Source organism: Podarcis gaigeae, assembly GCF_964106915.1.
Source record: "Podarcis gaigeae genome assembly, chromosome: 3".
In the NCBI taxonomy this organism is placed as follows: Eukaryota; Metazoa; Chordata; class Lepidosauria; order Squamata; family Lacertidae; genus Podarcis; species Podarcis gaigeae.
The window spans coordinates 104,931,193-104,946,627 of NC_139680.1; the positions used below are offsets into that span (position 1 = coordinate 104,931,193).

The 15,435-nt window shown below is 44.5% G+C and overlaps 1 protein-coding gene and 1 long non-coding RNA gene across 4 annotated transcripts in view; both read right to left on the minus strand.

Annotated features, from left to right (window-relative positions):
- BCL2L11 (BCL2 like 11) overlaps positions 1-15,435 on the minus strand; it is a 98,498-nt gene that overhangs the window by 45,797 nt on the left and 37,266 nt on the right. For all 3 annotated transcript variants that reach the window (XM_083733834.1, XM_083733832.1, XM_083733833.1), the window contains exon 2: positions 9,215-9,358. In XM_083733834.1, coding sequence (XP_083589960.1) covers positions 9,215-9,261 — 47 coding nt within the window. In that variant the 5' untranslated portion in view covers positions 9,262-9,358. The remainder of the gene's footprint in view (positions 1-9,214; positions 9,359-15,435) is intronic.
- Positions 1,368-6,175, minus strand: LOC310842218. Its single transcript, XR_014563009.1, has 2 exons — positions 5,415-6,175; positions 1,368-1,935 (listed from the first exon to the last, which is right to left on the minus strand). It is a non-coding gene; the product is annotated as an uncharacterized lncRNA (long non-coding RNA).

The window sequence follows — 15,435 nt, forward strand, 5'->3', positions numbered from 1 at the left end:
CAAGCTGATTTGAGGACTACATTCTATTCTTGCTGGCTTTTCTTCACTTTTGTATTGAGGTAACCCATGTTGCTTTTCAGGAGGAGAACATCAAGTGCATCTGATGAAATAGGGCTTTCCCCATGACTGGCAGAGTGAGGCAGCTGCCCTCAGGCAGAAGATACGGATGAGCAACAGTGAGGTGTTGGAACTGGGTGTGCCGCATGACATGCCCTGCAATCTCTGAACTCATCTGCTGCACTCAGGTGTTCTGCAGGACACTCAGCTACAGAGTGTTGAAGTGAGTTTCCACCGATGTGCAGGTCAGCTTCAGTATTTGGAACTGAGTAGGGGTGGTGGTGAGAATCTCTGCCACCCCTGTTCTTGCCATTGACAGCATATATACACAGTAAGGCTAAAATCCTAAACACACTTACCGTACCAGGAAGCCACACCATTAGCTACAATGGGAAGAATTGTAGCCCTGTGTCATAGCCCTATGGCAATCGTTCCAACAGCAGAAGCTTTTCAGCTTGTCAAGTAAAACATCCCCCACCACACCTCCCGCCCTTGAGTGCTGGGGATTCTCTTGACCCCCCAGAGCCAATTTTTCATGCACACAAGGGTGGGGAGAAAGCCATGTTGTGGCTGCAAAAGTAATAAAATCATAGAATTGTGGAGTTGGAAGGGACCCCAATGGTCATCGAGTCCAATCCCCGCAATACGGGAATCACAGTTAAGTCCTTGTGAAGTATTTTGCTAGTGGGATTAGTTAGTAATCCCATCCAATGGCATTTACAACTTTTGAGTAACTATCCATTGGATTGCACTGTGCATCAGTTACTTTTTTAAGTTCATTTCCCTTCACTTCTCACCTCTCCTCCAAGGGTCTCAAGGTGGGGTACATGGTTTTTTTCTTCATGTTAAACCCCCCCCCCACAACAGCAACAACCCCATGAGGTAGGTTAGGCCAAGAGACAGTGAGTGGCCCAGTGAGCATTGTAGTCAAGTGGAAAATTGAACACTGGTCTCCCTGCTCTCTAACCACTACACCACACTGGCTCTCCACTGGCACCTTGGGGGTTGTTTTTTTCCTGGCAGGATGCCCGTGCTTCTAAAGCTGCAGGACCTTGCACTTTTACAAGTGCCTTTCTCTCTTTCCAAAGATGCACGTACTTTTGCTGACACCTTTCTACAGGTCACATTAATTTTAAGAAATACACATTGCAATAATTGCCTCCTTTGTGCTATGTTTTCTGTGCTGGATTTTTGCAAGGACTGTTTTGCCGTTTGCAGATTTCAGAAAGTACCGAAGTATAACATCATCATCATTATTTTTTGCATGGTTGTTTTTGTCATGTGCCAAGTGAGTGGTTATTTTGTGTGTGTGTGTGTGTGTGTTGGGCAGGGGAGAGCTCGGATTCTGCATCCCATGGTGAGGCTCATTCATTGATTTGTGTGGGAATGGAGCACGGTCAGCTTCTCCCATAAGGAATTCAGCATCTGGCTGGGATGAACCCATATAGATCCAATTCTTTGTGTTGCTTTTAAAAGCCATGCCATGAGAGAGCGCTTATGTGGCTTAAAAGAGCAATGACTCACCCCTCTCCCCCTCCTGGTTCCCATGAAGTCAGAAGTCACTTCTGGTGCTAATATTGACAACTGAAAAGAGAAAAGGGCCAGCGAACAAAGCTCACATGACTGCAATGGACTCTAGGTACACTGAGAAAATTCACACACAGATGCCTATGCTGCATGCTGCTTTGTCTTCCCTGATTCCCAAGAGAGCTGGGCATTTATTACAACAGGCCTCCAAGGTATCAGCTACACAAGCTCTGCTCCATTTGCAGCATTATTTTGGTGCCTCCTGGGACTGCATCCATCCCTGTATTCAAGTAAACAGACCCATCAGCAATTTTCTTCCTCTTCTTCTTCTTCTTCTTCTGGAGACTGATCCTACAGATAAAGTTCAGCATTGTCACCGGTGCAACAATAGGAAAGAAACCAATTAACATAAGACTAAGGAAAAGACTGGGTTTATTTCATTTGTCCCTGCCATTGTAAAGATAAGCTGAATTGGTTTCTGGGAAATGTATTTTCATTTATTTCTATGATTTAAGACTCACTTTTTCCTTACTGGCGTGCCCAAAGTGACATACAAATTAAAGTTTTTTTAAAAAAAAACTTTCTAAAAAAACTGGTAGGACACACACCCAACATTAGTAAACCCCAAAATATGACATCAGTTGTTGTTTGAGTGACTATTAAATCAACAGTGGGCAGTGAAAGTTTTTCAGAATAAATTTTCCTCTTCCTCTGTTGTTTTTTCGCCTGTATTGAATTTTAGATTGTAAGTTCCTTAAGGCAGGGGCTAGTCTTCTTGTATTGTCAGGCAGCCTTTATGTGAGTATACATTAAGTAATAATAATGTCTAAAGTTGCAAGGCAAAGAGAAAAGGTGGTGATTTGTTGTTGTCATCAGAATGTCCCAGAGTAGGTTACAACAACAGCATTAAAAAATTTCAAACAAGTTACAGTCACAAGTAGAATGTGTTCTATAGATAGATAGATGATAGATAGATGGTAGATAGATAGACAGATGATAGATAGATGATAGATAGATAGATAGATAGATAGATAGATAGATAGATGATAGATAGATAGATAGATAGATAGATAGATAGATAGATAGATAGAGCAAGCAAACATCAAAGCATGGGGTAAAGAGGTGCATCTTCAGCATAACAATGGACAATATTTAACGAAGGTGCCAAACATCCCTGCGGGGAGGGAATTCAACAAATTAGGGACTGCCACAGAGAATGCCTTCGTGGTCCCTTCCAACTCTACAATTCTATGATATGATTCTATGATTATACAAAGTAAGAATAACATAGCATAAAACATAAACATAACATAACAACATAACATAAAACATAACATAACATAACATAACATAACAATATAATATAATATAATACAGTAATATAATATACAGTGATATAATATAATGTTATGTTATTGTAACAACATATAAATATGCACGTCTGGAAAAGATACACCTGCTTGATTTCTGGGTGTCAGGCTGTTAAAAGACACAGAAGCACCACGTCAAAAAGGAAACTTAACAACTTTATGTCCCCTCATATTTGTTCACCATTAAATGCCAGGCTACATCAGAACCTGAGTTTGGGGAGAAGCAAATGAGTAGCCAGGCCCATAAAAACAAGATGCATCTGTAAACTGGAGAGGCATACGCCAGTATTTGCACAACTGCTGCAAAAGCATTTAAAGGACCAAGATGTTAATCTCATTATAAATTGGTTGGTACAGCATACGGGGTACACAGTTCCACCCTCCCCCCTTTTGCTGAAATTCAAATATATGGCTATGGTGATAAAACTAACTGTAAAGAAAGGTGACCATTGTTTAAGAAAACAACAAATGTGGAATTCTTATCACCGGTTAACAACTTGCTTTTCAACACCTCACTGCGGACTACTGTGCAAATGTTGACCGGCGCATGAAACTTGACAAAAATCCTGACTTATTATCCCTTTTCTGGTCTCCCACCACTGACTCTAAGGTAGGTAAACATTCCTATAAAAACACAGATGTTGAACATTTTTGTTAATGCTATATTTCTGAAATATGGTCCTGACTGGTAATGTTTGCCCAATTAAAAGCACTAAATTATAGCACCACATCAGTGCTAGGAATGTTAACAGTGTGACACAAAAACACAAGGTAGTGCCATGGAATGCCTCACGAAAGCAGTTGGATCCTGGAAAGGAAGTTTTACTAGCTGCTAATTCCAAGTTTCGATTCCTTGCATTTGCTGTTCAAAAATATATATACTAATGAAAATAGGCCTCAAAGAGCACTCTTCTGCAATGATTTATGCGTTCGGCTAATGTCTCATGCTGTGAGTAAGCTCCTCTGAAACCAATAGGGTTCTTCACAGTGTGTAAAGTTAAGCTTGCATAAATCATTTGCAGAATGAAAAACTGGATAAAGGAGCGCCACTAACTCAGAATGCAAAACCCTATTGGATATTGTAGTCGATCTAGATGAATATGAAAGTTGGAAGAAAACTGCATTGCAGCTTATCTGCTTGGAACTGGATCAAAAAACAGTCAAGCAGTGGTTGTTCTATATAGAGTACGTAACAGCAGCAGTCTACCCCTTGAGGTTGTGGGGGGTGTTTTTTTTTTTAATTCCAGCATGTGTAGCCACCTTTCAGGGCTATCCTTCTCAAAGCAGCTGGAAACACATCAAAACACAACCGATAACAACATATAAGGAGCATGGAAGTTGGGAAAGACCTGCCCACCCTTTCCCTGGCTGCCCTACAACCTTTGCATCCCTGGGTCTTGGCAGGATCCACAAGGAGGAGGAGAGGCAGCAGCAGTGCCTGTGGCTCATTTGCTGCCATCTAGCTACTTAAGGGACATGGGTGGCGCTGTGGGTTAAACCACAGAGCCTAGGACTTGCCGATCAGAAGGTCGGTGGTTCGAATCCCTGCGACAGGGCGAGCTCCTGCTGCTCAGTCCCTGCTCCTGCCAACCTAGCAGTTTGAAAGCACGTCAAAGTGCAAGTAGATAAATAGGTACCACTCCAGCAGGAAGGTAAACAGCGTTTCCGTGCACTGCTCTGGTTCGCCAGAAGCAGCTTAGTCATGCTGGCCACATGACCTGGAAGCTGTACGCCAGCTCCCTCAGCCAATAAAGCGAGATGAGCGCCGCAACTCCAGAGTCAGCCACGACTGGACCTAATGGTCAGGGACCCCTTTACCTTTTAGCTACTTAATAAGGACTTGCAGTGCAGCAGGATAACACAGGAAGGGGATCCTTGGGGTCTGTAGTGAGGACACTACCCTTTTCTCTTTGTTTGAATTTGCATTTATGTGAGTGCTATGAGAGCATGGTGTGTGTGAATTTGATGGACCCTCCTTGGTGAGAGAGAGAGATCTTGTCAAGAGGGTGCTTTAATTCAGGCAGTTACAGGACTGGCGTAATATGGTGTGTGGGTGAGCAGGCAGTTACAAAGGAAGGACAGGGGTCAGGTGTCTACTTATTAACCCTCACCCTTCCTGTGATTCAGTTGTTCTGCCTCTGTAGTCAACAGTCTGGCAGTGCACTGCCAGGTTGGTTCACAACGAGTCCTTACGGATCCATAATTGGATACTGAATGAGGGAGCCAACCTAGTGTGCGTTACTGAGACCTGCGTGGGAGGAGGAGACAACAGAGCCTTCAACAACTCTGTGAGGTAAAAGCCCAAGGCCACCCAGTGAGCTTCATGGCTGAGTAGAGACTCAAACCCTGGTCTCCCGGGTCCTACTCTGACACTTTAACCACTCCAGCCACTCATCAAAATACTCTGAGGCCACCCAGCCTGGAATGAAGAGAACCATAGCAAGGCACTCCTACGAGTACCTGTAGGATTGTCCACCAACACCTCATAGTGGCACGCAACGGTGCAAGGTTGTTGTCGCATCAAAAAAGAATCTTGCAGGCAGCATCTTTATGACTAACCATGTATTGTGGCGTAATCTTCTGTTGGCTTTGTCAGACTCATGATGTGTTATCGTCTAGCGCTCATGCGCACATTTGAAGGATAAAAAATGTAAACAGTAGGGTTAGAAGGCCATGCAATGGAGAGAGAGAGATAGTCTGTGGCCTTTTTAACCAAAGCTCAAGTGTATAAAAGATAAGAACGGTGACGATCCGTCACAGCAGAGGTATTAGTAGTGATCACAATCTTCCTGGCTTTGCTATGCTAATTTAGAGAGCTGGGATGGCAGAGAATAAATTCTAGTAATTTTTAAAATAAATTCTAGTTCAGCCATTTGCTTCTGAGTGTTTTTGCAGGGGAACAATAGCAGGAGAGGGCTGTTGACCTCCCTATGAGCAGGGTTTTGCTCTAATCTTCTGTAACAGCCATCTAAGCTCTTGACCCAGTGGCACCCAGTGGCAAAGAATCCTACACAATGAATACTCAAAGTGAAGAGTATTTTGCCACCAAAGAAGCTACTGTCAGTGAATCTCACGGGTACTTCCAATTTCTAATATTCCAAGAGAGGGAGAAGTGTTTCTATCTATCTACTTCACACACTGTGCACAATTTTAGAAACCTTTATCACTTTTCCATTTGGCTGTCTCCCTCCCTAAAGTAAAAAAAAAAGTCGTATCTAGTAACTTGTCTGAGATATGTAAACAGCTGCCTCATGTGGTGAGCCACAAAACTGCAGGTGGTACTTGGTGAAATATCCTCAAACCTGGGACTGACTTCACCCACCTAGTGGACCCTTCTTGACCAGAAGAGGGTATAAGAGGGCTTCCTGCTCTAGTTGGACGTACTGTTCTTGTATAAGGCATTCCTCAATTCTAATTGTCTACAATTTAGTTTTACTTATTTGGTTCTGAGTTGCTTCCTCACTTTCCTTCCTAGTTATTAGACAAGGTTTTTCCTCTTTCAAGGGAGGCTTTTACTGTAAATTTCTCCCTCTATCCACTGTCTTCACACTATGCATGGTTTTAGAAACCTCTATCGAAGTAGAGTTCTCTCCCCCTCCCCCCCAAAAAACCACCCTACCTGCTCGTAGCTAGCTTTGTGTCAGGAGCTGCTGGGATCTGTGAACAGCTGTGAGCTTAAATATGTATTTGTGCTTAATGTTGGGTGGAGGTATATGGCTGCAGACCAGATCTGGCCCATGAAGCCCTTTCAGCTAACCTAACAGCCTCTTCCGTTTTCTTTCTTTTAATGGTGATAAAGCAACAACCCTGTAGACTGGTTTCCTTCCAATTGCAGCACTCCATTGGGCGCTTTCCAGGATGGGGATGAAAACTGAGACCTCCCTACTCCTCAGATGATCCCGTAGATCCCTGTGGTATGTTGGCAAAGGGGATGAAAGCAACTCTCTCCTTAGCTGATCAATGCAGATCAGCTGAAGAGTGGGGGGAACCTGTTTGGGGGGTGTAGAGGGAGGTCATAGTCTTTGTGTGTCTGTGACAGTGCATCAAGTGTGTGTTGTGTGTTAAGAGGTGTGTGTTGTAAAGTATTGTGTAACTGCCTGGCCCTGCTCACTTTTGGAATGCACCCGGCAATAACTTTCCCCTAAGGTATAGTGACCCCCCCTCCACACTGAAAAACTTTCCCCACTCCTTATTTTTAACATGTTTAGCTGTCAGGAGGAACAGCCTTAATCAGGACTGAAACTACAGTGTGTCAGTGTGTAGGGATGGGGTTTAACCCATTTGTTCTGCCATGACCCTGATGGAAACTGATCGGCAGCTCTGGAAATTTCCTGTTGTTGTTGTTTAGTCATTTAGTCGTGTCTGACTCTTCGTGACCCCATGGACCAGAGCACACCAGGCACTCCTGTCTTCCACTGCCTCTCACAGTTTGGTCAAACTCATGCTGGGAGCTTCGAGAACACTGTCCAACCATATCGTCCTCTGTCATTCCCTTCTTCTGGGGCCCTCAATCTTTCCTCAATCTTACCCCTTCATGGATCACTGCCTTGCCGTGGCGAGGGGGCTTGAATAACTCGGAGAAGCAATGAGCTATGCCGTGCAGGGCCACCCAAGATGGACAGGTCATAGTGGAGAGTTTTGACCAAATGTGATCCACCTGGAGCAGGAACCGGCAAGCCACTCCAGTATCCCTGCCAAGAAAACTCCATGGACAAAGACAACTGGAAGTTTCCTAGCTAGGGTTAATAGCAGCTTGGGAGAGGGGTTGCAGAAGGGGGCTTTTAAAAACCCTCCTTGTGCTCTGCAGTACGGACTCCCCACCACACTTCGTGGATGTTACAGTGCAACAAAAGCAGGATAAAACAACAGCAACCCAGTAGGCCGTAACACAATAACACGGGGGAAGCATTACAGAACAATAAACCAGAATAATGTATGGACAGTCTAGTATAGAACCATCACTTAGGCACTCTTATGGCAGCATATACCCACAAAAACACACCGTTGTGGAGGGCCCCACAGTCTTCCAGCTTTCTGCAAGAGGCAATTTAGAAAAAATGTTCACTTCTTTTGTTGTTCATAATTTAGAACTTTTATTTAGTGTGCATCTCCCCCCAACAGGATGCATCGGCTTAACCAGGCAATGTTTCCTGCATGGCAGGAGTTTTAAAATCCAGTTAAATCTGTGCTGAGAGAGGAATTATTGCTTCAATTGCTCGGCAAATCTGATTAATGCCATGTAAGATTATTTCTGGCACAGGAGGGAGTCATGCTTGATGCAAAGCAATGCAAACATTTGGCAAGATAACTGGCCTCATTTTAACATGATGTTTCGTCAGGGGGTCTCACACAGAAACAGTCATTTACCTCAACTCAACCATCAACGAAGAGAAAAGAGAAAGGGGGGGGGGACCCACGACCAGGAAAGCCAAATGTGGCACTAATGAAAGTGATGTGAAATTCTTTGATCTTAGAGTCTGTGGACATAACTCTGTGCAGCGCCAACAGAAATAAGTAGTGACATTTTGTGGGGAACAATTGCTAGGTTAGCTTGTTGGGCTGGGTGGGAGACATGCTAATCTGTCAAAACCGAAACCAGTCTCCATATGGAAAAGAACTCCCAAACCCACAGTTGGGCAGTATCTATATTAGAACCGACCAAAATGTCACGAAAATGCCAAGCACACTTTTGAGCTTTCCAAAATTCTCCATCAGGGTAGACAAAGAAGGGTGGGGAGTGAGTAAAAAGCAAACAAGCAAAATTAGGTTGGCTCTTACTGTCGTACAACTTTATACAGTCAAATCTTCCTTCAAAGAATCCTTTATTAAGGGTACTGAGAGTTCTTAGGAGATGCTTGTTCACCCCTGAGAGTTAAAATACCCAGTGGGAAGAGGGGCTGATTGTTAAAACCACTCTGGGCATTGTGAACAATTCTCGGGGAATAATTCCCAGTGTCTTCAGCAAACTGCAAGTCACAGGATTCTTCAGTGGAAGTCACAACTGTTTAAAGTGGTATGATACTGCTTTAAAAGTATAGTGCAGATGGGGCTGGATTAGTCAGCCTACAATCACCATCTTGTCAGACTCCAGTGTTGCTGGGAATCACACATGGGGGGAGAGCCTTTTATACTTTGAGAAGATGCTTCTGGAACTCTGTGCAGTCTGCTTGGGTTTTCACAGTGCAAATCCACTCGCTTCCACATATTTTATGCTCCTACGAGGAGGGACACATTTGGAGGAAAGAGTGGGCCAAGCTTACCAGAGCTGTTGCAGTTCAGGTCCTGTTTGTGACATTCCCATAGGCATCTAGCTGGCCACTGCGAGACCAGGATGCTGGACTAGATGGGCTACTGGCCTGATTCAGTGCCAGGCTCTTCAGCTACAGGCACTCTCTTGTACCACACTGAAAAAGGGATGATTTAGTTCCAGCTTATGAAGCAGTGAGTAGGGAGAGGGGCACACAACACAACCAAATCTCACCTTGCTCATACAGTAATAGTAGTAGTAGTAATAATAATAATAATAATAATTTATTATTTGTACCCCGCCCATCTGGCTGTGTTTCCCCAGCCACTCTGGGCAGCTTCCAACAGAGACCAAAAATACACTAAAATGCCACACATTAAAAAATTCCCTGAACAGGGCTGCCTTCAGATGTCTTCTGAATGTCAAGTAGTTGTTTATCTCTTTGATATCTGATGGGAGGGCGTTCCACAGGGCGGGCGCCACTACCAAGAAGGCCCTCTGCCTGGTTCCCTGTAGCTTTGCTTCTCGCAATGAGGGAACCACCAGAAGGCCCTCGGCACTGGACCTCAGCGTCCGGGCAGAATGATGGGGGTGGAGATGCTCCTTCAGGTATACTGGGCCGAGTAAACTCGCTAGATAGCCATAGGCAAGTCAGCTTCTTGCTCAATCTCCTTTTGCAACCCGGGGGTAATTATGCCAACCTTACAGGGTGGATGTAAGGATGATAGGAGAATTATGTGAAACTCCTTGACCTTTCTATAGTGCTGTAGTGGCACGGAGAATTACTATGAGCACCAAACATGCTAATTGTGGTATTTTAAGGCAAAACATGTGCCACTACTTTCTGTATGAATTTTCTGCCTCATCTTTGACATCAACTCATCTCACATTTGTGAAAAAGTGCCAGATGCCATACCACATTAGAAGGAACAATAAATCAGAAAGTGACACATACATTTGTTTGCATAAACCTGTTTTCAAGCGGTATTGATGTGAATCTAAAATTAAATTTTGCTGGTCAGCACTCAACCTACTCTTATGAACTTGTACTGACAGCGTAACAGGTATTATTTGGAATTGTCACACACACACACACACACACACACACACACACACACTTTACTGTTATAATCATGGTTTTATATGAGTAACCCTGTATTCTGACCTGGGACCTTTTGGTGAATGGTGGGATATATTCATACATTCACACACACTAGATATACACCATAAAGTTGGGTTCTTCTAAAGCAGGCGCCAGGCGTGGTCAGAAAGCAGATCAGGATCTACTTGCAGACTAAGAGTTCCTCCATATGTGCTTTTTATTGCATATTCATTATGGTTTGCCATATACTTTCCCATTTTCACAGTGGTCACACTGCTTCATTTCCAGCCAGTGCATATCCCCTAACTTTATGCTGAAATCCCATAACTTTTTATACCAGAAATGTTCTGCTTTATTTTTGTTTCGCTTCTGTTGCACTATATAACCCCTCTGAACATCAGCAGCGAGATTGGACCGGGAAGCATCGCTGAACACACAAAGTAGAACAAATCACTACCTGCGCAGTATTAATTGTGTCCAGAATATTATTGTCAACAAAGCTCCAGCTTGGAGGGGCCCTGTGTGGTAATTTGCAATATATTGACAAATATTTTTTGCTCCCAGTTTTTCAGGCAACAGGAACTGCAAAATTAGTTCCCCTTCGTTAAGTAGGCAGCGAGAATCCCTGATACATACTAGTGGAAAGACCTAGATCTATTAGACAAGTTAGAGCAGGGGAGACTTTGGTTGCTCGTTAGGGAGGCTTCTTGATAGAACAGTTTGATGATGGAAGGAGTGGGCATTCCATCAACCTAAACCTATGCTAAGATGAAGTGTTCAGGCCCAATGTTACAGTGTAGACATGTGTAAAGTAAAGGGACCCCTGACCATTAGGTCCAGTCGTGGCCGACTCTGGGGTTGCGGCGCTCATCTCGCTTTATTGGCAAAGGGAGCCGGCGTACAGCTTCCGGGTCATGTGGCCAGCATGACTAAGCCGCTTCTGGCGAACCAGAGCAGCGCATGGAAACGCCGTTTACCTTCCCGCCGGAGCGGTACCTATTTATCTACTTGCACTTTGACGTGCTTTCGAACTGCTAGGTTGGCAGGAGCAGGAACCGAGCAATGGGAGCTCACCCCCTCACGGGGATTTGAACTGCCGACCTTCTGATCGGCAAGTCCTAGGCTCTGTGCTTTAACCCACAGCACCACCCGCGTCCCCTGTAGACATGTGTAATGTTGTCCAAATGGCTACGTCTTCAAAGCAACTTCAGGAGGGGCAAATGTGCAGTGGTGATAGGATATGAGAGGGTGCTTAACCCTCTCCCCCAAATTTCTCCCTTTAAGCTCTCCACTTCCAACTGATTTCACCATCACTGGGTAAAATCAGATGGTAGCCACATGTAACATTAACCCAGTGGGTGCTGCTCAGTACCAAAGATCCCTTGATAGGGGTTGATTTGCAACAGAGAATCAGCAGAGGGGTAGCCTTACCCTTTACCTACCTCCTGCTTTCTCCCCAAACCCCTCCAGGGAGTGGACATATTTGTCAATTTGTGTTTCTCTCATTTTCTCATTCTTCTTGTCTTAAGTCTGCATCTGTCTGCATTTTTTTTTTAAGTCCTCATGAAAATTTCCAAGAATTTAAGTGCCAGTTTCTCCCAATAGGCACATTTTTGTATGCTGTTTCGCCTGAGATACACATTTATGCAAGTGAATAGAAGGCCTTTGATTTATTATTTTCACTAATACACACGTTTCATGCACTCCCCCCAAATACGGACTTTTTTGTACACAGTATTTGGTTAATGAACTGCACCGCGGTGTGAATTTTGAAGGATACCTATTTCAGCTTGCACGTTGTTTTGGAATGTGCGAAATAGGTAGGTTCACATTAAAATCCCAGCCAAACTAAATTTCTCTTCCATCCCTAACATTTCTCATCTGCCCCAACCTGCAAGCAGATTCTCTGCTTGAAAGCAGCCCATTTCAAGGATGTTTTTTTGCAGCAGAGCAACAGCTGTTGTGTCAACCTTATAAGTGGCTCTGGTATAATCTGTAGTTTGGGTCTCAGAATACCCACTCTGGGAGACAGGAAACCTGGCTAGGCATTAGCTCTGCTCAGAAATCACACCACTGTCAGAGGATTTTAAATAGAGAACCAGCTGAGATCTCTTGAGAATTATCTGCATTCCCTGGTAGTAGTTGTTGACACCCACTTTCCTGTCATACCCAAACTCGAGAGACGGTAGTTGTGCTCATTAACCACCAGCCCACCATCCTTACTCAGCGATGACAGTATTATCCCTGCAGAAGGGGAGGACTCAGCAATGATAAATGTGCCTTCTTGCCAGTCCCCCCACAAGAGCAATTAAAAGTGTTACTATCCCAGATGGAGTATTTTATTTAAGTAACATGGCTGCCTTCATTAATAAAGTGAGGTGCTCCAGAGCTGGACATCTTTCTCCCTGCTGGTAAGGGAAGTCAAAAAAGCAGCTAAAAAGAACAGCGTAAATATATTGTAAGACACATCTTACTGTCTGGCTGTGTCCAGGGGCTTTCTAGTGAAAGGTTCTGAAGCTACTCGCCTGATTTGTACAGTGGCGTTGTTTCAAAGCTCATAAAAATCAGGCAATATTTATTTATTCCAACAATGTACAGTGGTACCTCGGGTTACATACGCTTCAGGTTACATACGCTTCAGGTTACAGACTCCGCTAACCCAGAAATAGTGCTTCAGGTTAAGAACAGAAATCGTGCTCCAGTGCCGCAGCAGCAACAGGAGGCCCCGTTAGCTAAAGTGGTGCTTCAGGTTAAGAACAGTTTCAGGTTAAGAATAGACCTCCAGAACGAATTAAGTACTTAACCCGAGGTACCACTGTATACCCCACTTACAATATTCTCTCAGCAGTGCACAAGAAACTCAATACAATACAAATAAAAATGAGTTAAACACCAGAATTCAGTAGACGCTGGAAGCTCAACAGGGAGAGGGCCTGTCTGACTTCAAACAGAAGGGAATTCTATAAAATCTGGCCCATGATGCTGAATGCACCATTCCTACTGGTTACAAGCCATACATCTAAGCCATGGGGACCACTACTATAACTGTGACTCCTCCTAAGACCTCAATGATCAGGCAGTGATGTAAGGGATCAAGAGGTCCTTGGGCAATACAGTGGACGCTCGGGTTGCGAACGTGATCCGTGCGGGATGCATGTTTGCAACCCGCAGCGTTCGCAACCCGTGTCTGCACATGCGCTGGTTGCGATTCAGAGCTTCTGCACATGTACAAAGTGCAATTTAGTGCTTCTGCGCATGTGCGACCGCCAGAACCCGGAAGTAACTCGTTCCGGTACTTCCGGGTTTCAGCGATCCGCAACCCGAAAGAACGCAACCTGAAGCGGCTGTAACCTGAGGCATGACTGTAATTGTTCAATTCATTAAAAAGTGCTTAGGGGTCTTGTAACCCTAAGGACTTCCATATTAATTCTCCATGGCCTGGCATGGGACTGGCTAGCCTCTTTGTGACATCACAGCGGCCAAAACAGCGACAGAAGGGGTGGTTGTGTCAGCTCCGATTTCCCAGACTCAGTGGTCTGGTTTGCATGTCATTGTAAGCCAAACTACTGCCTATCGGGTCTGCACAAACATGCAGGCTCCTGGAGAGGAGCTTGCGGCCACTGGGTTCCCTCGCCATTTTTATTTCTGTGATGCTCTGAACTCAGCCAAGGTTTAGCGGGTTGTCTGAACCTGAGTTTGCGGTTAAGTCACCTCCTCTCTAACCGTGAGCTGTAACCAAGGTTTGATAAGCTAGAAGGGAGTTGAAACATGATAATGCCTTTGGTGAACCTGTGAGGAGACCATATACAGTGCTGGTCCATCTCAAAAACTGATACTGTAGATCAATTGGGTGGTATCCCCAAAATGAGCATTTTCTGCTGCTGCCCCCTGCACTCTGGAATGCCCTTCCTTCTGCTGCATGCGAAGCAGAAACCAGCTGTTTCAGGCATCTTGTGAAAACACTTTCCCTGACTCATAAGATTGGATTCATCAATTCCTGTTTGGGGGCACTTCCAGGCTGTCATGATTTCAGCTGGGATTCAATCATATACTGTACCAGCAAGTTGCATGGCTAAAGCTGGTTTGGAGCTCTTGCACAACAAACCCACTTCCCCAAATGATCAGACTTCTTATGATAAGGAAAGTGATAGGAAACATGCAGTGGTACATGTGGGATAACACTTGTTTTGGTGCAGCATTGTTTAGCCTCCCCAAAAATCAATAGTGAATATTCATTAAAATGTTGACATCATCTAATCTCCCTGCAAACAAATTAGGACAAATGCTCAAGAAGCAGGCTGTCTGTTTTTATATAGTTCTATTTGTTTTTATGTTGCATTTCAGTACACTGCTTTGAATGTGGGTGTGGGTGTACTTTTTGGTCTCCCCATGCTTCCCTCTTAAGCCTGAGATCTCAGAGGCTGTGAGTTTCCACCTTTCACCTTCAAATTCCCAATCTTGGAGACTTAAAGGGGGAGCAGGCAGAGACTCGCAAAACCTTTTCCAAGTCTCCTTGTGCTTCCCTTTTAAGCCTCTGAGATTGCGGACTTAAAGGTGGAGGGGGCAGGGCCTTTTTTCAGCTGGAGCTCCAGCACTTCTCAGGTGGGCACCATTGCCATTCTAAGAGAACAAGGGAGAAGCTCATGGAGAGCTCTGGCAGCCAGTGTGGTGTATGGTTAAGAGCGGTAGACTCATAATCTGGTGAATCGGGTTTGCTTCCCCGCTCCTCCACATGCAGCTGCTGGGTGACCTTGAGCTAGTCACACTTCTCTGAAGTCTCTCAGCCCCACTCACCTCACAGTGTGTTTTTTGTTGGGGAGGAAGGAAAAGGAGATAGCCGCTTTGAGACTCCTTAGGGTAGTGATAAAGCAGGATATCAAATCCAAACTCTTCTTCTTCTTCTTCTTCTTCTTCTTCTTCTTCTTCTTCTTCTTCTTCTTCTTCTTCTTCTTCTTCTTGAAAAATAGCACTGAGGGGGAGACTTGCAAAGGGCTCAGCTTTCCCCTTCTCTCTTTAAGTCTCCAGTCTTGGAGACTCCAACCTTGGAGACTTAAAGCGGAGTAGAAGGAGACTCACAAAGCCTGCAATTGATTTTCCCCATGGGTTAACATCCCTTCATAAAAAAAAAAAGG